At 50.8% G+C, this 24,994-nt stretch overlaps 1 protein-coding gene across 1 annotated transcript in view; it reads right to left on the bottom strand.

Moving 5' to 3' along the window:
* Positions 1-24,994, bottom strand: part of RIMBP2 (RIMS binding protein 2) — a 1,305,415-nt gene that overhangs the window by 477,309 nt on the left and 803,112 nt on the right. The window contains exons 8-9 of the mRNA XM_078668014.1: positions 20,048-20,068; positions 11,546-11,750 (exon numbers count right to left, since the gene is read on the bottom strand). Coding sequence (XP_078524140.1) covers positions 11,546-11,750; positions 20,048-20,068 — 226 coding nt within the window. The remainder of the gene's footprint in view (positions 1-11,545; positions 11,751-20,047; positions 20,069-24,994) is intronic.

Below are 24,994 nucleotides of genomic sequence, written 5' to 3'. Positions count from 1 at the left end.
TGGCGGCCCCAGAGGAAGTCAGGCGGATTGCCACCTGACGAGGCCAGGCGGGAGACTGAGGAAGCAGCCGGCGCGTCATAGCCCGGCCGCGCTGGGATTGGCCCAGGCGGTCGAGCCCCCCCTGCCGCGTCATTGGAGGAGCGGAGGGACAAGAGACGAGAGGAAAGGAGCCCCGCCGTCCAGGAAGAGTCCTGGACCTTCGAGGCCCCGGAGGCGAAGTGTGGAGAAGCCCCCGAGGAGCGGGAGCTCTCGCGGAGGAGCCGCCGCCCGGGAGTGAGAAGCCCAGCAGCCGGTGAGTGAAAGCCGGCTAGGGAGAGAGGCGCGAGGTCGCGCACCCTCTCCCCCCCCCCTGCCTCTACTCGAGCGGCCCCACTTGACAGCGGGCCGCTCCCCCAGGGCGTACCTTGCGTCACGAGTCCCCCAGAGGGGGGGACTCACCCCAGAAGCACCCCACTTGCTCGAGGGTCCCCCGTGAGGGGCCCCCACAGCCCAGCGAGGCTGCACCCTTGTTGTTGGAGCCCAGAGAGGGGTCCAAGGTGGCATTTGTTTGTTGGCGCCACGAGGTTCCAGGCGCTAATTGTGGAGGAGCCCAGAGAGGCTCCTGGGGGCCATTTGTTCTTTGAGCCAGAGAGGCTCTGAGGGGGCATTTCCTTGCTTTTCGAGCCCAGAGAGGCTCATTGCCCATTCTTGTGAAGAGCCTGAGAGAGGCTCAGGGCACCAGTTCTTGTCCAGGAGCCCAGAGAGGCTCCGCAGTGCCACAGTGGTGGTTCTTGAGCCCAGAGAGGCTCCAACTTTGCCCTAACTTTCCCTGCACCAGTTGCCCAGCACTTTGTGGGCAACTGCTACGTTTAGGCCCCTGACATTGGGACACAGGGACAGTCACAGGTGGTGACTTACGTGAGTTGGCGCAATTGTACTCCTTACACCTCTGAATGTATTGTGATGCATCATGTGTTTTCCTCCCTTACACCTCTGAATGAATGTTATGCATTGCATCATGTGTTATGTGCTTCCACCCCCACAGGTATTGTGATGTGTAGGTGGTTGTTTTCTCCCTAGTACAGGTGGTGCTAGTGAGGTCCTGGTTACCAGTGATTACTGGTTGTGTGCTATTTTGTGCTATATTCTATGTTCTAAGTGCTATTTCTGACAGTGCTACTTCTGATTCCTGACAGTGGTTCAGGTGGCCCTGTCTTGTACATATCCCCTGTAAATTCTGCCCGTGCCTCTGGCACATTGTAAAGTGTGTGTTTTATCTAATGTGTTTTGGTGTAATACAAAGGCTATTTTTATATAACCTTGTGTGGAGTTTCCTTTGTGGTGGGCCTTTGGTTGTTGTTGCTGGGGTGCGTGCGCAAATACTTAGCCTACATCGCCTCCAAGTTTAGCCTTGCTGCTCGCGCCACGTTACCTAGAGGGTGAGTAGGGGTTATCTTGGCGTGTAACTCCCTTGCCCTGACTTGGGGGTGGTGGTCTCTGACTGACTTTGGCGAAAGCCCTGGCCAGCCGGGGATCCCATTTCCAACATTGGCGGCAAGCGGTGGGATAAGGATTTGTGTTTGCCTTGTACCTTAGTAGTAACTGGCCATACCACAAAACTCTGCATTTTAGATGACCACATTTTAGGGGATTGTTTTTGAAATTCCATTGTTTCTTCTCCTGAAGAGTGTCATTTTATAATTGTGTTCAGTACATTTGTCCCCCGCCCTGCTTCCAGAGTTTGGTACCTGTGTCACTTTTGGTCAGGTTGAGAAGTCAGGGGTGGTAGAAACTGCCTTACCGATCCGAGGGGAGGGTGTGTGTGGATGAATGGTGTGTTTTCCTGGACGCATGAGTGAGTTCTCTTTGATAAGGAGAGTGTGGAAGTTTTGGAATTGTGTACTCTTACTTCAGATTGCTAGGTCCCTTGTGTTGCACGTGTCTGTGAGCATCTTGCCAAGATGGAGTCTGCTTTTAATGTCTGGGGTCTGTTTTTGCATGAACTGAGAGAGTTTTGCGAAGAGAGAGACATTGCAGTGAATGAGTCAGACACCCAGTCCCAACTTAGGGGTAACCTAATCCAATGGCAGAAGGAGGACTGGGAGCGTGAGCACAGTGCGGAGAGGGCCCGGGTCTCACACCATGAGGGTGGTGGGTCAGAGGGGAGCCCTGAAGAGTCTGAGGAGGAGGAAGAAGATGATAGCACAGGGACGCCAGCAGATAGTGAGGACCCCATAGATAGGGAGTCCCTTGCTGGGTCCAGCGTAGGAGGCAGCGCCTCATCCCTTTCCCTGTCCCCAGAGGAGCTGGAAGATAGGAGGAGAGAAAGGGAGCACCAGCTGGCTTTAGAGAGGCTCAGGTTGGAGCATGCCCAGGCTATGGCACAGCTGGGCATTAGAAAGCAACAGCTGGAGGTTAAGAAGCAACAGCTAGAGACCGAGAGGGTCTTAGCGCAGGAAAGGATAGAGGAGGCTGAGAGGGCCTCCCCCAGAGGCGAAGTAGCTCTGGAGGGTAGACTATCCCCTGCGCGCAGTGTTGAGTTTCTGGATCCCCCAGGGAGGGTTGGGTCCAGTGGTGGCAGCTATTTAAATCTCAGTCTAGAAAGTCCCAGTTCCCAGAGTATGGTTCCTGTTTCCCCAGAGGAGGAGAATAGGTTGAGGTTTAGGAACCTTAGGAAACCGTCTCATCAGTCTTGGGAAGACTTTGAGGATGACTGTTGTGGAGCCCTGTGTGATTGGGTACGGGAGCCCACGAAATGTGATTGGGACCTATTGCTCGATATGTTTCTCAGAGAGCAGTTGCTCAGTTGTTGTTCACCAGGGTTGCGCCAACACCTGTTAGGGTGTGGATTGTCTGAACCATGTGAGCTGGCAGAGGAAGCAGACCGCTGGGAAGGGACCAGAGGTTCTGTAGAGTCATTGGTGAGTGACTCCAAAAGTAGTGGGTCAGGGATCTTCCAGCCCAGCGTGGTGGAAGAGGCTCAGTGTAGCCCAGCTAGGTCCCTGGTTAGTGAGAAGGGTGTAGGGGCTGACTGCCTGGCTCAGTGGAGCAGGAGTCAGTGGGTGGCTGAGAGCCCCCAGAGGCCCGAAGCCCTGTCTCAGAACCTGGGTGGTTTCTTGAGGGAACACCAGGTTGGGGACCTAGGCTGTCCTGTTAATCCATTTGAGGAGGATCTCCTAGTGAGTAGAGGACCTGGAGCGTCTGTAACCAGAGCTCCTGTGGTTCTAGAGTCTGGCAGTACCGCTCCGATAGGGAGGGTGCAGGAGTCCAGAGTGAGGAGTGATTGGGGGAGTTCCCCAGTGGAAGGACCAGTGGGTCAGGGACTACCCAGTTGGGCTAGGTTCCCGTGTAGTGACCATGGTAACACCACTTCTGGTCTGGGGGATCGTCACGCACTGTCAGGTGGACAGAGGGCGGGAGATCTGCGCCAGACAGACAATCACACAACAGATGTGTCATTTGTTAGCCTCAGGGGGATTGTGTGTGAGTCCCCAGAAGTCCTGGAGTGCCAGGCAACTGTTCCACCGAAGGTTTTAGACCAGAGGTTGGAAGGCCAGGTTCAGGATCGGCCTGACCTGAAGGGTAGGACGACTGTAACCAGTGTCCTGACCGGTTCTTCTTCCAGAGGAACTTCTCCAGGTGGGAGAGGGCAGACCTCTGGAAAGGGGTGCAGAGGGTGGGAGAGCCCACCTCTGACCCCGGTGCAACCTGAGTGGATAAGCCCTGGGTTGGAATGGCGTTCTAGGGGTACCCCTCGCAGAGGGAGGAGGAACCCTAGGAGAAGAGGTAAGGGGAGGAGAGCCTTCCCTGAGACTCCTGGTCCGCCTGAGGTTGTAGGCCCTAGGCTGGAGAACCAGTGGCAGTCTAGTCCTGTCTTGCAGACAGGAAGAGTGGAGAATGGCTCCTATGTGCCAGGGGTTACTACCCCCCGCTCTGCGAATTGGCATGGACCAGTGGCACCTGGGTGGCCCAGGGCCTGGTCCTGGCCGCGGACAACTTGGGAGTACCAGTGGGGTAGCCCAGTTGGTCCAGACAGTGTGTTTAGAAGGAATCCCATGGGTTCACCGTGGCATAGAACAGGAGGGTGTCCCTGCAGTTGTGGGCCCGCGTCCGTGTTCTATCGCCCCAAGCAGGGAAGTCCATCACGGTGGTGATTGGTCTCCCCTGCGTTTTGGCTGGAAGGGGGTTATGTTGGACTTTGGCCCTTAGGGCAGGTTCACCCCTAGACTTTTTGCTTGAAATGGTGACCTGGAGATGGTGATTTTTGGATTCTGCGCACTTTCACTGTGTCCCAGTGGAAAGTGCGTGCGCACTCTGAGTGCATGTGCTGAGCTAGGCCTGCCCGCCCATAGGAATGCATGGGGAATGTATGTGTCCCTGGTAGTTCCTGATGCGTGGGGTGTACAGGCTTGAGTCTGGTATGTGTGAACTCGTGTGAGTGAATGCTGCGCAACGGTGTATGCAGCATGTATGTGTCTAGTAGCGAAGCGCCATTTCTAGACATGGCTGTACGTGTGCTGTGAGGGTGCTGGCGTGTGATTGGCTGGAGCTGGCTGGCATGCCAGGCTCCAGGAAGTCTGGATGGGTCTGCCCGGTGGTGAGTGGGAGATCTGCATGAGTAATGTGTGGGAGGAGTGTACCTGTGTCCTGGATGGGCTGGGTTTTCCCCACACAATGCTGGCTCCGCCCCCCTGTGGTGTGTCTAATGACCCAAGCCCTGCCAGTGAATAGAGAGGGTGGTTGAGGTAAACAGAGTACTCAAGAACCAGCTGCGACTGGTTCCGCCCCCACTCTACACCCTTGAACAAAGGAATGCACTGTATAAAAATGGGGCTGCGTCCCCACTGAAGTTGTTCTCTTCCAGGATCCTGAGGGGGCTGTTGCTGCTGCTGCTGGGCCAGAGGACCGCCACTTGGGGTGTCTCCCTGCCTGGAGACCCAGTGTGCTGGCTCTGGGCCCAGCCTTGCCCCCTGCCCCTTGAAAGGACTTTTGCTGGACTTTGGGCTGTCCTCTAGCGCTGGAATTGCCTCTTAGCGCTTGGAAGCGCTTGCAGATTCCTCCTAGCGCCTGGGAGCGCTTTATTTCGTCCTAGCGCTGGGAGCGCTGTGGTTTGTGCCCCCCTAGCGCTTGAGAGCGCTTGATTTTGACCAGCAGCGCCTGGGAGCGCTTCTGTAAGGCAGGTGCCCACCCTGCACTTCGCGGCTCGAGCGACTGCCCACGCCGCATATTTGTTTGATTTATTGATCTACGAGGGAGCCCACTCCTCGGATCATCTGGGAAGCCGCCTGCCTGCCTAGAAGCGAGCCGCCGCGCTGCCCGCGGCGACCCGGAAGTCCCGCCTCCCTACCCCCAGGGCCGCGCTGCCATTGGCGGCCCCAGAGGAAGTCAGGCGGATTGCCACCTGACGAGGCCAGGCGGGAGACTGAGGAAGCAGCCGGCGCGTCATAGCCCGGCCGCGCTGGGATTGGCCCAGGCGGTCGAGCCCCCCCTGCCGCGTCATTGGAGGAGCGGAGGGACAAGAGACGAGAGGAAAGGAGCCCCGCCGTCCAGGAAGAGTCCTGGACCTTCGAGGCCCCGGAGGCGAAGTGTGGAGAAGCCCCCGAGGAGCGGGAGCTCTCGCGGAGGAGCCGCCGCCCGGGAGTGAGAAGCCCAGCAGCCGGTGAGTGAAAGCCGGCTAGGGAGAGAGGCGCGAGGTCGCGCACCCTCTCCCCCCCCCTGCCTCTACTCGAGCGGCCCCACTTGACAGCGGGCCGCTCCCCCAGGGCGTACCTTGCGTCACGAGTCCCCCAGAGGGGGGGACTCACCCCAGAAGCACCCCACTTGCTCGAGGGTCCCCCGTGAGGGGCCCCCACAGCCCAGCGAGGCTGCACCCTTGTTGTTGGAGCCCAGAGAGGGGTCCAAGGTGGCATTTGTTTGTTGGCGCCACGAGGTTCCAGGCGCTAATTGTGGAGGAGCCCAGAGAGGCTCCTGGGGGCCATTTGTTCTTTGAGCCAGAGAGGCTCTGAGGGGGCATTTCCTTGCTTTTCGAGCCCAGAGAGGCTCATTGCCCATTCTTGTGAAGAGCCTGAGAGAGGCTCAGGGCACCAGTTCTTGTCCAGGAGCCCAGAGAGGCTCCGCAGTGCCACAGTGGTGGTTCTTGAGCCCAGAGAGGCTCCAACTTTGCCCTAACTTTCCCTGCACCAGTTGCCCAGCACTTTGTGGGCAACTGCCACGTTTAGGCCCTGACATTGGGACACATGGACAGTCACAGGTGGTGACTTGTGAGTTTGGCGCAATTGTACTCCTTACACCTCTGAATGTATTGTGATGCATCATGTGTTTTCCTCCCTTACACCTCTGAATGAATGTTATGCATTGCATCATGTGTTATGTGCTTCCACCCCCACAGGTATTGTGATGTGTAGGTGGTTGTTTTCTCCCTAGTACAGGTGGTGCTAGTGAGGTCCTGGTTACCAGTGATTACTGGTTGTGTGCTATTTTGTGCTATATTCTATGTTCTAAGTGCTATTTCTGACAGTGCTACTTCTGATTCCTGACAGTGGTTCAGGTGGCCCTGTCTTGTACATATCCCCTGTAAATTCTGCCCGTGCCTCTGGCACATTGTAAAGTGTGTGTTTTATCTAATGTGTTTTGGTGTAATACAAAGGCTATTTTTATATAACCTTGTGTGGAGTTTCCTTTGTGGTGGGCCTTTGGTTGTTGTTGCTGGGGTGCGTGCGCAAATACTTAGCCTACATCGCCTCCAAGTTTAGCCTTGCTGCTCGCGCCACGTTACCTAGAGGGTGAGTAGGGGTTATCTTGGCGTGTAACTCCCTTGCCCTGACTTGGGGGTGGTGGTCTCTGACTGACTTTGGCGAAAGCCCTGGCCAGCCGGGGATCCCATTTCCAACACTCGTTCTCCTACATTGCACACTAGACATGGACCAACCTCCCTCAACACACCAGAGCCTCCTCTCACTTCTTGAGTTCCACAAGAGGGTAAAGATCTTTGGGACCACACACCTACGCTCCTTGCCCAAGCGCCTGGATACCCTCTTGGGTGATTAGTGTGCTATACAGATCAACATACCATAACATAACATAACCTTGTTGCACTTCTCAATATTTTGGTCCTCAATATTTTTGACATGATATTCTGACCACATGATATTTGTTTCCTCGATATTCTGTCAGACAACCAATGACTACTCTAGCAGAAGGTGGCCACGATCAAGGCTGACAATGTGCGGGAGTCCAATAGGAAACAATTGATAGCAGAGACCGAGCTGCTCCATTATTGACCAAGTGAATGGTGGTGATGGGAAAGGAAACTTGGTGTAAAATTCAAGAGTCCGCGTCGGGCGATCGTCGGTTGGGCAGTTGATTGTAATTCCCACAGGCTGCACAAAAAACTCTTATTCTGCTTCGGAGTCTTAGGCTCACAAAAGACAGGACTGCTGCGGGTCCCGCCCATGGCCTCATACTGTACCAGTCCACAGCAGTAAACAACCCGTCGCCAACTGAACAGGTGTGGAATAACTGAAGAGATCTGGCACTTGCCGCTGGCCAGCGGGGACTTTAATGTAGTCCAAACCTACAGGTCTAAACAAGGTACATACTGCGACCACCTCTTGACAGCTCACAATGGCAAACAGATATAGGATGATATTAACTAAGTCCATCCCGGCAGACCTCTCCACCATTTCTTGCTTGCATGCTCGGGACCATAACATTTATACAAAATATCTCAGGATGGACAACCCATTGCAGTATCCAGCTGAGTGGACGATGGATATAAGACATGCCATAAAGGGCCTGCAGAGCTGCTCGAAGCTGCCAGTATACTGAAAACCATAAACTGCGTGCCTGTCTCTCACACTGCTAAGCGCTGCGTTCCATAGCAATCGAACTACACCTCGGTGGTCATCATGTACGATACTGAAACGCCTCCCACACAGCACCAAAAATGAAGACAACTCAGTTCCAACCACACACTCCACAGGGTGTAGTGTGCCACCAATATAGACAAGCCCTTCACTACCCCACATAGGCGTAGTAAGCGGTGTATACATTTTACAATAAAATACAAACAAATATTCACCCTATTGCATACAGCATTATATATGAGGGGCCCTGAAGTGAAAACCCTTCCTTGCATCCATAGGAGCCGAGAAGATGTGGTCCACTCCAAAGGCATACTTTGGATCAGTAAACACTGAAGCAATCTGTTTCACAGCCGATATGCGCGCTCCAGTGGGGGCCATAGGTGTCACTACTTGAGCAGAATGGTAGCATTCAGTGACATCACAGAAAAAGCACTGGAACTTGCTAGGGTTTGTTGGGAGTGGCGAGAGAGGTTGGTGAGGAACCGCGCCTTCACCGCAGGCTTTTCGTGTGTTTGTCCTCAGGAAGCCCCATTCTCCCTGCTCACAGGCAGTATTTAGGTCAAACACTCCCAATCATAAGGCTGATGCAAACTGTGTCGGATGCATTTCAGTCCTCCACCAATCTCTATCGCAGACTTAGGAACTACTTTACGCAAAGTAGGAACACGTGCAGGGGGTGCTATGCGGAGGAGAACAAACCATGCTTCCGGGGTATGGAGACGAGGCGGTTCACGATGCTTCCTGTTATGAACAGATACATTCATTTAAGGGGACAAACTGTATACTCGCCACAAGATACATGAGTATATCAGACATGTAAATAATGCGGCTTCGGTGTACATAGGTGTATATATATATATGGAGGGGTTTACGGCTGCAACTAAAACATGACTAAGAGTCCAACTTACATCTGCAAGTATACGTTAATTTGTTAGAATAAAATATTCCCCTCAACCTTTGTCCCATCCCTCCTCTCTCAGACCCATCCCAAACCTTTCTGACTACTATGAACTCTCAAACATGTTTTTCAAACTTCCCCCATTTCCATCCAATTCACCCAACTAGCAGGTGCACATGTCCACTACTCCCAACAACAACTCCCCTTTCTTAATCCTTACAACACCCTCTTTCCTAATCTGTTTCTACTCAGACACTTCTAAACGCACAAGAAGTAAAGAGAAGAAATGTATCACAACTACTTCATGAGGAATAAGAAGAAAATCTTGCTCATCTTCGATTTAACTCTAATCTTGGGTTTCGGAGTGGCATGCTACTTGTTGCAAAGCGCTTCGACGTCTTCAATGTCAGGGGTAGTAAGCACTATATACATAACATTTACAATTACAAGCAAGCACTGGGCCATGAGGTCCTTTCGTGGGGGCCCGAGACATACAGTTTCACAGATCACTGCTCACAGCTTTGTAACGACAGTGTTCAAAAACAAAAACTTAAGCAGCAAGTGCGTGTCCAAGCTCAAATATGATTTTTAAATAGTGTTGTTTGCACTGACAGTTAGTTATACTGTACATTTGTACACTAACCGAGAACATTACACTTGAGCCATGCCTTCAAACCGCGACAAAACGTCGGTCCATGCTGTCATTCTGTCTAACTCACACACTGGTGCTTAAGGCAAGCTCAGAGGACAACCAGGAGGGAAACCCAGCAGCAAGAGTAGGTTACTGTAGGGATTTTCATTCCAGCAGCAGGAAAGGGGGCATAAACTGCAACATTGCATGCAGTAACATGACCAGACACTCGGTTCCTTTTCTTATTTCCCCCATAGAATTTACTCTTCGCCTTTAGATGGTCGTAGAAGCACAACGATTTCCCTCCTCAATAGAATTTACTCTTCGCCTTTAGATGGTCGTAGAAGCACAACGATTTCCCTCCTCAATAGAATTTACTCTTCGCCTTTAGATGGTGGTAGTGACATAAGGGTTTACCTCCCCATAGAATTTACTCTTCGCCTTTAGATGGTGGTAGTGACATAAGGGTTTACCTCCCCATAGAATTTACTCTTCGCCTTTAGATGGTGGTAGTGACATAAGGGTTTACCTCCCCATAGAATTTACTCTTCGCCTTTAGATGGTGGTAGTGACATAAGGGTTTACCTCCCCATAGAATTTACTCTTCGCCTTTAGATGGTGGTAGTGCACAACCCTCTTGTGAAGTGGCTCTATCCATTCACTATTATTGGATATGTCCACCCGTTGTGTAAGGTGTGGGGTGTAAATGTCCCTTTTGTGGCAAATGTTTTTAAAAATCCATCGGGGGTCTTGTGGGACACTGACATACACCTGCAGCCCGGCTCCTGCTTCCAGCTTCCCAGTTTTTCAACTCTAACCAATGATGTCACATTTTTTTTGCCATCTCTCACTTACAATAAGATTTGCTCTATTGACAGAATAGAAAACCTGCCTGCAGCTCCCCAGTAATTCTCTCATCTTCACCCCCTCAGACGACTCCCGAATGGCTCTAAATGCACTGCGACTTCACTGTCCGCCTCCCAAAATACCCTTGGGAGTTCAGAGAGGGGTGTCCATCTTTACTCATGTGCCTACACCTTCCAACACCATGACCTGCTGTATCACCTGCAAGGCAGTAGCAACCAAACCCTTCCCCTCTCAAAGTAAAACTCACCTTTGCAAGACGCCAATGCAACAAGAACCCAAGAAGGACAGAAACAAAAAGACCAGGAGAGGTTCCCGCTCGTGCTTTATTCGCAAAATCACCAGCAATGGCCGCCACGGGTCAGGCGTGTCCTATCGCTCAACTTATAAAAGACGCTGAAAATTCATCTCTTCAAGGGGGATTTATGACGTTACAACGCATACTTTAACCAAGCATGCCTTTATAACGCGGTATTTACAACAAATACCTTTACAACGCATAGTGCTTGTGGGCGCTGGATAGTGAATTATTTAATTTACTATTCCAACTCCAGTCCCCGTGGATAGTAGGGAAGGTGTTGGATAGTAAATTAAATATATTCCCTATCCTAGAGCGCCCCCAAGCGCAATGCGTTGTAATGGTTTGAGTTGTAAAAGTTGCGTCGTAAAGGCACTGCGTGGTAAAAGTTGCGTTGTAAAGGTTGTTTACCCTTCAAGGGACATCTCAGTGGCTGCTGAGAAGGAACCTCCTGGATCATTGAACCGAGGATACACCAGAAAGAGACTACGGGCCCGATTCACAGAACTAACTTAAGACAAAATCCTAAACTACTACCATTTTGGTATTCACAGAAGGCACTTACTCATTTCGGTATTCACAGAGGTTAGGAGTCCTAACTTTAGGACTCCTAAATGCCTTCTGTGAATACCGAAAGTCTTAAAGTTAGGATTTTTCTCAGTTTAGGACTCCTAACTTCTGTGAATACCGAAATAAGTAAGTGCCTTCTGTGAATACCGAAATGGTAGTAAGTTTAGGATTTTGTCTTAAGTTAGTTCTGTGAATCGGGCCCTACATCAAGATCCACCACACATACCCAAGTCACAATCATGAGCCATGCTCTGCCCCTTTGTTGAGTGTGGTTCTCTGGTTCTTCATCTCCTGATCCCATCAACTCTGCCCTTGGAGCTGGAGGCCCTGGCATATGGACCTCTCCTCCCAGGCATGTGTTGACACATCTCGATTAGAACATTCACTTATGATTGAAAAAGGTGGCCTGGCACCACCTTGGAACTTGTCGTGGTTCTTACCTTTACCTATGGAGGTGGCAATTCCATTCATGAACTGGGACAGGGCTTTGCCTGAGGAGCCGAGGGCGTCGGAGGAGGTCAGGGAGGTCCCGCTCAACAGGTCAATCTTGCCGGTTTGTTGCCGGAACTTTTCCAGCTCCTTGGAGAGGAGGTTAAACTGCTGACTCTGCATGCGGCATTTCTCCTCCAGCTCGCGGACCTTGGCCTGTGGATGAGAAACACAAGACAAACCGCTACATAGATGAACGCAGCAAGGTGGACAAGCGGGCAGTGCACGTATGAGGATGGACACTGGACAGTAGAGAAGCAAGAGGGATGACTACGTGGATGGGATCCACACAGAAGAAACACAAGAGGCGAAACTACGTCAATGACCTCTACACCGTGGAGACAAAGGTGGTGGACATATGTGGACAGAGACACAGAAGGTGCAGCTACAAGGACAGAGATCTGTGCGGCCGACATACATAAGATGAGCCTAAACGGATGGGCTCATCACGTCAGAGACACAAGGCGTGCTTCTGCATCCTATGCAGAAACACAAGAGATTCAGCTCAGAGATCAGTTGCTGCACAATAGACACAAGGCAGGGCTACAGAGAAGAGTCTCTGTGCATAAGACACAAGTAGTTCAGTCACACCAATGAGGGTCTGTACTTTAGATGCACTGTTCGCGCACTGATAGGGCCCTGTGCAGTGCACTGGTGCAAGTGGCAGCTAGGTGGATCAGGCCTTTGGGAATGGAGAGACCTCCAGCAGGTAAAGCGGTAAGTCGCAGTACAGAGGCCGCATAGGAGCTGCGCGTGCACAGCACAGGTGCTGTGGAATGGAGATGTCTACACGAGGGCTTCCTCGTCAATTAAGGAGATGGAGTCTCTGTGATAATCAGCTCTTCATGAATTTATGCATGGCTGCCTGTTTCTCAAGCTTGACCAACTAGCGTCTAGCAGGGGAATAGATTCCTAAGAAATGGCCTTCAGGGCCTTATTTACAGGTGTTGGGCGTGGAAAATCACCCAGTTTCTGACGGGAGCGAACCCAATCTTGGAATTTACTCCATCATAGCATCCCTATCAAGGAGGGAATTCCACTGATGGACTATCTTGCTTTCCAAGGCCACATATGTCTAAAATAGCCCATGAAACCCCCTGTATATAACTCTCTAGGAACCAGGTATAACTTTTTAAACATACATTCAAATATGTATTGTTTATTATTAAACATATAATCAAAGATTGTTTAAACAATCAACTCCATGAGAATAATATTGGAATTTCTAAACAGTGATACTAGAGAGTTCTTATTTTCAATTATTGACTCATGTCTGTACTTGGCATTCATGACATCTATGAATCCAGTATTATCTAATGCTGTTTATGTTAGGCTCAAGTTATGCATAGATTTTAATTAGCGCTGCATATCTATGACATTCACACACGCAAGGACGATAAACACGTTTCGACTAACAGAAGAATCAGTCATAGCCTTCTTCAGGGCATTACATAGTTGTCTACTCATTATTTGTAAGTTTATTTTCTTTCCCTGATGGATGCAGTGATTACCTTCCAGAAGTAGCCAATATATTTAAAACTAGACGTTTTTTTGAGCTGATAAGGAAAGTGGGATTCAACATTGCGCTCTGTGTGAGACGTTTTAGAAGATGGAAACTGAGTCACTATTTTAAGGTTATATTGAATAATTTAATGGGAAGAAAGGACCAGAAGGAATCTGTAGAAATACATGATGTGTCACTCTACTGGTTACCCGTGGATGGGAGAGCCTTAGACGATCATTCGCCTATTGCTCCACAGGAAAGGACTACATTTGTTTTGAAAGAAAAACAACCTGAATATTTGCTCCATGTAGAATTAAAGCTAGAAGAATATTTGTACATTAAAGTCAGAATTCTCTACATTAAGTTAGAGGAAGGGCTAAATCCAGTCAGAAGATGCTGAAGTCTATTGGCTCATTCTCTTCCATGGAGATCCATCATACACCGGCAGAAGTAGAACCCACTTCAAGTAGTCAACATTAATTTCCACCTTGGAGCTCGTCACAGGGGAGGGCGGATTTAGATGACAAAACAAGATGGTTGACTTGGAGGGTGAATATGTTATGTTATAAGCTGTTTTGTAACGCGCTCAATTACTACCGGAGTATCCTGGCGCGGTATACCACTGGGGAACCCGTCCTGGCTTTCCCTGTGGGATGGTCCCTACTGGGAGTCTCCAAGGTGAAGCCAGGCATCCCCGGCGTTGAGGGGGCCGTTGTGGAGATTAGGCAAGCTAATGCCCAGTGGGACCCCTGGTTAGAGTAGGCATCGAGGCGAGAATTATCGAGTCTGCTGACCCTGGCCCACGACCCTGCCGCGTCGGGAATTGAACCCTGGTCCTGGGCCGACTCCTGCTTCCAGGTCTGCCGCCTCTAACCAGTGAGCCACACCACACCACTCCTTTAAGATGGTTTGTTGATGAGTAAGAATGACTTACTGTCTCTACTTTTCAATAAGAAGGAATTGCAGTGTATAAAGGGTGTCTGAGAATTTGTGATAAAATGAATGCAATCAGTCATAAATAAGTAAACATTCACAACAGCTAGACGCAGCAGGGCACAGATTATTGATTGTCTAGATAGTCAAATAAAATGGGCTCAAAACATTTGCTAACCATGACACATACTCGCACCTCTGGGTAAAATACACTCAGCTCTGCACACTGGACACTAACTAGAACTTTGAAAATTAGCAGCCGGAAACATTCAGGGTCCCAGAGAGACAGATCACTTACATTTCTACAAGAATTATTGAATGTGAAAGGTACATTCTCAAACTAGAAGGTTGCAGACACTTTGGCACATGGTTTATTGACTCACAACATGGGTGTTAGTCACATGAATGTGGGTGAAATTCATTGTTAGTCATTTCCAAGGTACAAAGTTACTATGAACCCTTTCAATGTTCAAATCAAATGGAAAAACCTCTTTGATTTGCAAAGAGGGGACCATTTACAAAGTGACAACATATCTGAACGATATTTTACATTTAAATTGGAAAACAACATTCAAAACAAGACAAAAATCAAAAATGACTTCCTGGTGAAGTCCTGGCTTTAAAGAATCTTGCATTTTTCCAGTGCCATAGAAAAATGGGCACCAAAATGTAAGCCGGATGTTACAGCTAGAATTCGATTCTAGAAAAACAGGATTGAACCATTAGCATTCAGCAAACTCTGCGTCTTGTCACCGGCGTCTGCGGGTTTTAGCATCACTAGTGTCCAGACTCTCAGTATCGGAATAACATTTGTTTCAGAACAATATGCAGTGCTTTATTTGACAGTCATGAAAACAATGAGGCCTGTTGCCTTCCTCGCCTACTTACTCCCCCCCTGCCTGCTGTAGTGTCTTGGTGACACACAAAGGGCCCTTTGTGAATTGGGACTTGAGTATAAAACTCCAAATACGTGTCCCTGAAGGAAGAGCTCGTTACCAGAAAAGCCCTTACAAGGTATCAAATTCTACACATTCAGAGTATGTTTTTAGCGGAGAACAGCCATGAGAACGCAGGGATTACCCGCACTGCCATTACAACGCGGGGATTACAACGAAAGTCGTTACAGCGACTTTCGCTGGAGGGCGCTGTTGGATAGGGAATAGTTTAATTTTCTATTCCAACACCTTCCCTACTGTCAACGTGGGCTGGAGTTGGAATAGAAAATTAAACTATTCCACTATCCAGCGCCCGCCAGCGAAAGTCGTTGTAACGACTTTCGTTGTAATCCCCGTGTTGTAATGGCAGTGCAGGGTAAAAGCCCGCGTTGTAATGACATACAACCGTTTTTAGCCAGGACTCATTTTCACGTTATAAGTGGACTCGAATGTTCTGTCCTTTAGTCTGTGCCAGGTGTATCAATATGGGGGGCTTAAAGTGGGCTGGGTCTGTCGGGGTTTGAGCACCAGCAGTTATTTTCAGGGGGCCTTGAAACGGGTCTCTATCGGGCTCTATTTTAGGGCTTTGCAAAGGTAGTCTGTTTTCTTTTTTTTTTCTTGGACTGCAGTGAGAGCAAGCGCATCGATGAGCGCATGCTCGTTTTGCTCACTACTGAGTAGTGGAGATCAAGGCATGACGTCATCATCATGGCAGGTGAGCCGCGTTGTAGGGGGAAGGGAATTCCTTTAAAGAGAGCCATTTTCTCTCAGGATTTCCCTTCTCTTTTTGCAGTGCAGGAGCAACGTCGTTGCGGTGCCAGCCTTGACATGTGGTATGATTAGGAGAGAGACTGCAGGCAGCCTGCTCCAGCATGACCCTGCTCTGACCTTTCACACTGAGTGTCAAGGCTGCAGTGTAACCCAGCAAGAAGTGAAACACAGAGAGAGGAACTAGTCTGTGTGATCCTGCCCCAGCCCTAACGGGCACCAGTTATCTTGATTTAGACCACACCCCTACTTGGATAGGCCACACCCCTTTAAGAGGTTTGATCCATCCCTTTTAGAGCACCCCCAGTTTTTCCCCCCACTTAAAGCCCTGTCACTATGCCCATCTCAGAGGTGCTAGCGTGCCTGGTTTTGGCGTATTTGTGCCACTAATGTTCCTAAACATTGCAGCGGCTGCATGAATGAGTATATCCCGGGTCTACCACTCCTTGACTGGGCTTGGCATTCCAGAATGCTATTCCCTGGAGTAGCATCCCATATTTACAGGATAGACCTGTTGGTCAGATTCAGTAGGATACACTGTTCCGATATTGTATTTAAGGTAGTATATTAAGGACCAGGAAGACTTCCGGGGATGCGGACAAAGGGTAAATGTAAATGTAGTTGAGCTTATATAGCGCACAGCTACCCGCAGTGGGTTTCCCGGCGCTTGCTTAGGGAACCCTTCCTGGTATTCCCCTGTGAGATAGCAGGGTATCCACAAGGTGAAAGTCAGGCATCCCGCCGCGAGGGGCCGTTGTGGAGATTAAGCAAGCTATTGCCCAGAGTCGCAGAGTGTGAACCCATGAGTTGAGGAGGCACCGGGGTGAGAATTATCAAGTCCGTGGAATTTTTAGCCCAAGACCCGCCAAGGCGGGGAATTGAACCCTGGTCCAGGACCGATCTCAGCTTCCGGGTCTGCTGCCTCTAACCCCTGAGCCACACTTCTCCACAGTAGGTAGGTTAATCGAAACAACCCTGAGATCGGTTTGTGCACATACTCCAAGGGGCCCACTCCTTCGTAGATGAGGGTCACTAGTATTAGCACTTCAAAGTACACACAGGAGTATAAGTTGGTGATCCAACCAATGTTTCTGGTGTTTTTCAGAATGGGGGGCGGGGACACCTTTTACCCAAAAGATTAGGATCCCCTCCCTAAGCAAAGGTTAGGTATATCTTGATTGGTCCTGATGAAATGCCATTGATCCTTAGGCACAGCAGAGGCACGAAACATGTCGACCAAGAATTCTATCTGATTTAATGTCGCACTTTTCTAGTACCAGAGACTGGAACTTCATAGAAGAAACTGGGACCCTTAATTCCTCTAGTTTCTCACACTTCTTTAAACCTTGACATAGATTTTTTATCCCAATTAAAAAGACTGAAAAATATCTATAGTCAACTTCAACCCGCTTTAATATCCAATCTTCCTATTCTAGTACTGAGATTCACCGATACACCCGGTCCTTTTCAGGCAAATCTAAAGATCTCCGGCAAAGTGCCCCCTTGAGGAGCCCGTGGGCATTGCAGCGCCAGCCAACGAGGACTAGGTCGGATGATGAAGCATGCCACCTTCTGGTGGGTGAGAGCTCCTGCTTCTAAGAGCAGATGCTCCAAGTGAAATACGGTGTTCTTGGCCCTTAACACCTTCAGCGCGGCGCGAATTTTCGCGCTGTGCTGAAGGTTCTAAAAAACGGGCGAGGCCGTGACGGAACGGTTCCGTCATAAGCACAGCCCAACTGGCGATCATTACGGAACCATTCCGTCATAAGCATCGAAGGGGTTAATTTATGACCTTGAAGCCAACATCGGAACAGAACAGAACTGAATTTGTTATACTATACAGGGAATTGTACACTGAGCCATCTAAATCTCCGTGCCCTTCCGTGCTCATGATAGCCCAGTAGCTCCCCTTTCTGTGCTCCCTGTGTTTTCACTGTTGTCGTGGGTTTCCATGGAAACTACGCGAGCGTAGCGTAGTACTTTGCCCAGGCTTAGCTTGTCATGGGTTTCCATGGAAACTATGCTGCTGCGTCGGCTCCTCTTCGCTCCCCCATGTTCCTGGACCGCCTTTGCTCTTGAGTTCTACTTCTCCTGAAATCTTTCTTCCTTTCCATGCCTCCTGCAGGCTGGGGTTTCTTCGCTTCTGGTTCCCCTGCACGTGCCTGGTTGAGGCATCTCAGAGACATACCGCTTGCTCCGCTGCTGCTCTGCCAGTCGCGCCCAAAGGAGCCCTATGCTTTTAAGGGCACCACACTCCTGAAAATAATCCTGCAGGGTTTTGGGTGATGTGGCTCCTAACTCATCCTACCACTAGGCGGCACCAGATGCTAGATCAGGGGCATTTTCTACATCCTTACAAGAACAGATGTATTGTTTATTCTGAGGTCTTAGCGCCCAGAGGGCCCCACATGAGGTTTGTGCCCGGTTCCCACAAAAACCTTTGCCAGGCCTGCTCTGGTTCCTTCTCTCTCTGCCAGGCTGAGTGTGCCACCAGTTTACTTGCTGATGTAGTACTCAAGCCAGGATGGGTCTAGTGCACACTCACCTCGGGTCAAGCAACGCCTTCTGTTTCTAGGTGGCATTGCTTCTTCGTGCCATGGTGGCACCTGGCCTGGTGGGCAGTGCAGTCAGAGCATATTGATAACCCTAGTTTAGTGTTTCATTCTGGGTTTGTTTGTTCCTCCACACCCTCTTGAATCCTAGGGTGGTAGGGAGCTGTGAGCTGCTCCTATATTCCTGGCCAGTATCAGCCCTAATCTACAAGCCGGTGCCAACCAGACTCAACTCAGTGTCTGCGGCTCTGCCCGAAAGGCTTGCCATTATGGGATACAGCCTGGCAGCCCAGGATGCAGCCATCTTTCCCTTTGAGAAGGATGTGCCAATAATAACTCGCACTGTCTAATTTCACAGTAAATAGACCCCCATCTTTAGGCCTCCATGTGTGACCCTGAGCAGGTCAGCATCACCAGAATTGTATTCTTCACTGGCAATAAGGCAGACTCACTTTTTTCATTTTGATTTTGGGAACTCAGATGCCAGATTTTCTTAAGAAACTGAGCAAGGGTTTGAGATCAAAGTATAGGTTTTATTCCGTCTTGGAAACCTCTTTGGATAATATAGGTTCACCCCCCCGGGACTTCTTTGTGATTGTCTTGCCCAAAGACATCTGTAAAGTCTTTTAAATGCAACTCAGATGGCAACAGTAAAGTACTATATATTGGTAATTTGGGCCGTTGAGTCCCTCAATTGTCCCAGACCAATTTAGGGAGTTTCTAACACGCCTGGACGTAGATCGTGGCATTTTGCTATGTGGAACTCCGTAAAGTTACAAAAAAACTCTGCGAAGTTTCGCAGGTGGCGGGGTGCAGGGCGAACTGCAGTTTGTGCTGGTATTCCTGCAACTCGGGTAGAAATTCTACCCGAGCGGCAGCTCGCACTTGCGAACTTACCATTCACGATTGCGAACTTACCATTCGCGGTCGCGAGCAGGGAAAAAACTCCGCTGCACATCGCAAAGCAGAGTTTTCTGCACTCCACAAGCTCCGCGCAGTGAGCAGTGTAGAAAACTCCGCGAACAGAGCGAAGTTCGCCGCCCAGGCCTAGTTTCTAAGGGTTGCTCCAGATTTCCAGCCCCTGCCCATTTTCTTTCTTATTTCGTGATTTGAGGCACGCACCCTACAAACCAATGTGTCTCCTATCAGTAGCGAGTAGAGGTCAAAGCCGTAGCAAACTTTATTCCATTCCGGAACTGGCTGTCTCTTTTTTCCAACGAGAAACTGATTCCTGTATCCCCCCCCCCCCACTGAAATCTCCTGTTATACAATCTGCAATGGATAAGAGCTACCACCTCCATTTTGGGTAAAAAAAGCCTATTTTCCCATTTGGATTCTTAAAATCAATATGCTTGAAAAATATTTATTTTTAAAAGCTCTGGATTGGCAAACATTAAAGGCCACCGGCAAGCAAAGTGGCTAAAAGGTAGCTCTTCTGAATAGATTTAGTTGGCACCGCTCCTTTAAGGGTAGGCCCCTCCTCCACTTTGCTCTTTTAAGGGTAAGCCCCTCCTTCACTTGGCACTACTCCATTAAGGGTAAGCCCCGCCTCCACTTGGTACTGCTCCTTTAAGGGTAAGCCCCGCCTCCACTTGGTACTGCTCCTTTAAGGGTAAGCTCCTCCTTCACTTGCACTGCTCCTTTAAGGGTAAGCCCCGCCTCCACTTCCTGTCTGCACCGCCAGTGACAAGGGCAGCAGCTTCCGCTGACAGTTCACACAGGGCATCCATGCACATCCAATAGCCACATCCCTACAAATACCTGCATGCTGTCCAGGGTGTTCTGGGTGAAGCGCAAATAAATCCAACAAGACACAACGACAAAATGTGAAAAAAAAAAATTAAAGACAGTTTTACACACGTCGTTATACATCAAAATAAAATCACAATTAAACAGTTACCAGATACAATGCATGCAAACCACACAGGTGAGAGAGAGAACCCAATGGCCACACAGGTGACAGAGTCAACTCTAGGGTTGCACATGCGAGAGTGACAACTCTAGGGTCACACGGGGAAAAGAGACAACTCTAGGGTCACATGGGCGTAAGCGAGAACTCTAGGGTCACACATGCGAGAGCGACAACTCTAGGGCCACACACGCGAGAGTGACAACTCAAGGGCCACACACGCGAGAGTGACAACTCAAGGGCCACACACGCGAGAGTGACAACTCAAGGGCCACACACGCGAGAGTGACAACTCAAGGGCCACACAGGTGAAAGAGACAACTCTAGGGCCACACAGGTGAGAGAGACAACTCTAGGGTCAGAATCAACTCTAGGGTCACATGGGGAAAAGAGACAACTCTAGGGTCACATGGGCGTGAGCGACAACTCTAGGGCCACACAGGTGACAGAGTCAACTCTAGGGTCACATGGGGGAGAGAGACAACCCTAGGGTCACACGGGTGAGAGAGACAACCCTAGGGTCACACGGGTGAGAGAGACAACCCTAGGGTCACACGGGCGAGAAACACAACTCTAGGGCCACATGGGCGAAAGAGACACCTCTAAGGCCAGCGAGTGGTACAAGCTTTGCTATTATCTGTGAGGGACAGTAAAGGGATCTCACAGACTTCTATGGACTGGTGCCGACTGTGAGTGCGTCGACCCGTGAGGGACAGTAAAGGGATCTCATGGACTTCTGTAGACTGGTGCCCGCTGTGAGTGCGTCTACCTGTGAGGGACAGTAAAGGGATCTCATGGACTTCTGTGGACTGGGGCCGACTGTGAGTGCGTCGACCCATGAGGGACAGTGAAGGGATCTCATGGACTTCTGTGGACTGGGGCCGACTGTGAGTGCGTCGACCCATGAGGGACAGTGAAGGGATCTCATGGACTTCTATGGACTGGTGCCGACGGTGAGTGCGTCTACCCATGAGGGACAGTAAAGGGATCTCATGGACTTCTGTGGACTGGTGCCTTCTGTGAGGGCGTCTACCCATGAGGGACAGTAAAGGGATCTCATGGACTTCTATGGACTGGTGCCCACTGTGAGTGCGTCGACCTGTGAGGGACAGTAAAGGGATCTCACGGACTTCTATGGACTGGTGCCCACTGTGAGTGCGTCTACCCGTAAGGGACAGTACAGGGATCTCATGGGCTTCTGTGGACTGGTGCCGGCTGTGAGTGCGTCGACCCGTGAGGGACAGTAAAGGGATCTCATGGGCTTCTGTGGACTGGTGCCGGCTGTGAGTGCTTCGACCCGTGAGGGACAGTACAGGTATCTCATGGGCTTCTGTGGACTGGTGCTAGCTGCGAGTGCGCCTACCCGTGAGGGACAGTAAGGGGATCTCACAGACGTCTGTGGACTGGTGCCGACTGTGAGTGCGCCGACCTGTGAGGGACAGTAAAGGGATCTAATAAACTTCTGTGGACTGGTGCCGACTGTGAGTGCGCCGACCTGTGAGGGACAGTAAAGGGATCTCATGGACTTCTGTGGACTGGTGCCGGCTGTGAGTGAGTCTACCTGTGAGGGACAGTAAAGGGATCTCACAGACTTCTATGGACTGGTGCCGACTGTGAGTGCGACTACCCATGAGGGACAGTAAAGGGATCTCACAGACTTCTATGGACTGGTGCCCTCTGTGAGTGCGTCGACCCGTGAGGGACAGTAAAGGGATCTCACAGACTTCTGTGGACTGGTGCCGGCTGTGAGTGCGTCTACCTGCGAGGGACAGTAAAGGGATTTCATGGACTTCGGTGGACTGGTGCCGGCTGTGAGTACGTCTACCCATGAGGGACAGTAAAGACTGTGAGTGCGTCTACCCGTGAGGGACAGTAAAGGGATCTCATGGACTTCTGGGGACTGGTGCCGACTGTGAGTGCGTCTACCCGTGAGGGACAGTAAAGGGATCTCATGGACTTCTGTGGATGGGTGCCGACTGTGAGTGCGCCTACATGTGAGGGACACTTAAGGGATCTCATGGACTTCTGTGGACTGGTGCCGGCTGTGAGTGAGTCTACCTGTGAGGGACAGTAAAGGGATCTCATGGACTTCTGTGGATGGGTGCCGACTGTGAGTGCGCCTACATGTGAGGGACACTTAAGGGATCTCATGGACTTCTGTGGACTGGTGCCGGCTGTGAGTGAGTCTACCTGTGAGGGACAGTAAAGGGATCTCACAGACTTCTATGGACTGGTGCCGACTGTGAGTGCGACTACCCATGAGGGACAGTAAAGGGATCTCACAGACTTCTATGGACTGGTGCCGGCTGTGAGTACGTCTACCCATGAGGGACAGTAAAGGGATCTCACAGACTTCTATGGACTGGTGCCCTCTGTGAGTGCGTCGACCCGTGAGGGACAGTAAAGGGATCTCACAGACTTCTGTGGACTGGTACCGACGGTGAGTGCATCTACCCGTGAGGGACAGTAAAGGGATCTCATGGACTTCTGGGGACTGGTGCCGACTGTGAGTGCGTCTACCCGTGAGGGACAGTAAAGGGATCTCATGGACTTCTGTGGATGGGTGCCGGCTGTGAGTGCGTCCACCTGTGAGGGACACTTAGGGAATTCATGGACTTCTATGGACTGGTACCGACTGTGAGCTCGTCTACCCATGAGCGACAGTAAAGGGATCTCATGGACTTCTATGGACTGGTGCCGGCTCTGAGTGCGTCTACCCATGAGGGACAGTAAAGGGATCTCACGGACTTCTATTGACTGGTGCCCACTCTGAGTGCGTCTACCCATGAGGGACAGGAGAAGGATCTCATGGACTTCTGTGGACTGGTGCCGACTGTGAGTGTGCCTTCCCCTGAGGGACAGTAAAGGGATCTCATGGACTTCTATGGACTGGTGCCGGCTCTGAGTGCGTCTACCCATGAGGGACAGTAAAGGGATCTCACGGACTTCTATTGACTGGTGCCCACTCTGAGTGCGTCTACCCATGAGGGACAGGAGAAGGATCTCATGGACTTCTGTGGACTGGTGCCGACTGTGAGTGTGCCTTCCCCTGAGGGACAGTAAAGGGATCTCATGGACTTCTATGGACTGGTGCCGGCTCTGAGTGCGTCTACCCATGAGGGACAGTAAAGGGATCTCACGGACTTCTATTGACTGGTGCCCACTCTGAGTGCGTCTACCCATGAGGGACAGGAGAAGGATCTCATGGACTTCTGTGGACTGGTGCCGACTGTGAGTGTGCCTTCCCCTGAGGGACAGTAAAGGGATCTCATGGACTTCTGTGGACTGGTGCCCTCTGTGAGTGCTTCTACCTGTGAGGGACAGTAAAGGGATCTCATGGACTTCTGGGGACTGGTGCCGGCTGTGAGTGCGTCTACCCCTGAGGGACAGTAAAGGGATCTCATGGACTTCTATGGACTGGTGCTGCCTGTGAGTGCGTCTTCCCGTGAGGGACAGTAAAGGGATCTCATGGACTTCTATGGACTGGTGCCGACTGTGAGTGCGACTACCCATGAGGGACAGTAAAGGGATCTCACGGACTTCTATGGACTGGTGCCGCCTGTGAGTGCATCTACCCGTGAGGGACAGTAAAGGGATCTCATGGACTTCTGTGGACTGGTGCCGCCTGTGAGTGCATCTACCCCTGAGGGACAGTAAAGGGATCTCATGGACTTCTATGGACTGGTGCCGACTGTGAGTGCGACTACCCATGAGGGACAGTAGAGGTATCTCACAGACTTCTATGGACTGGTGCCGGCTGTGTGTGCGTCTACTAATGAGGGACAGGAAAAGGATCTCATGGACATCTTTGGACTGGTGCCCTCTGTGAGTGCGTCTACCTGTGAGGGACAGTAAAGGGATCTCATGGACTTCTACAGACTGGTGCCCACTGTGAGTGCGTCTACCCATGAGGGACAGGAAAAGGATCTCATGGACATCTTTGGACTGGTGCCGACTGTGAGTGCGTCTACCCATGAGGGACAGTAAAGGGATCTCATGGACTTCTGTGGACTGGTGCCGACTGTGAGTGCGTCTGTGTGGGACAGTAAAGGGATCTCATGGACTTCTGTGGACTGGTGCCGACTGTGAGTGTGTCTACCCATGAGGGACAGGAGAAGGAACTCATGGACTTCTGTGGACTGGTGCCGACTGTGAGTGCGTCTACCCCTGAGGGACAGTAAAGGGATCTCATGGACTTCTCTGGACTGGTGCCGACGGTGAATGCATCTACCTGTGAGGGACAGTAAAGGGATCTCATGGACTTCTGTGGACTGGTGCCGACTGTGAGTGCATCTACCCCTGAGGGACAGTAAAGGGATCTCATGGACTTCTCTGGACTGGTGCCGACGGTGAATGCATCTACCTGTGAGGGACAGTAAAGGGATCTCATGGACTTCTGTGGACTGGTGCCGTCTGTGAGTGCGTCTACCCATGAGGGACAGTAAAGGGATCTAATGGACTTCTATGGACTGGTGCCGACGGTGAGTGCGTCTACCAGTGAGGGACAGTAAAGGGATCTCATAGACTTCTGTGGAATGGTGCCCACTGAGAGTGCGTCCCCCCCCCCGAGGGACAGTAAAGGGATTTCATGGACTTCTGTGGACTGGTGCCAACTGTGAGTGCGTCTACCCATGAGGGACAGGAGAGGGATCTCATGGACGTCTGTGGACTGGTGCCGACTGTGAGTGTGTCTACCTGTGAGGGACAGTAAAGGGATCTCATGGGCTTCTGTGGACAGGTGCCGGCTGTGAGTTTGTCGACCCGTGAGGGACAGTAAAGGGATCTCACAGACTTCTATG

The sequence above is a fragment of the Lissotriton helveticus genome, chromosome 11, assembly GCF_964261635.1.
Source record: "Lissotriton helveticus chromosome 11, aLisHel1.1, whole genome shotgun sequence".
Lineage (NCBI taxonomy): Eukaryota > Metazoa > Chordata > Amphibia > Caudata > Salamandridae > Lissotriton > Lissotriton helveticus.
This window is presented reverse-complemented; position numbering and strand designations above follow the sequence as displayed.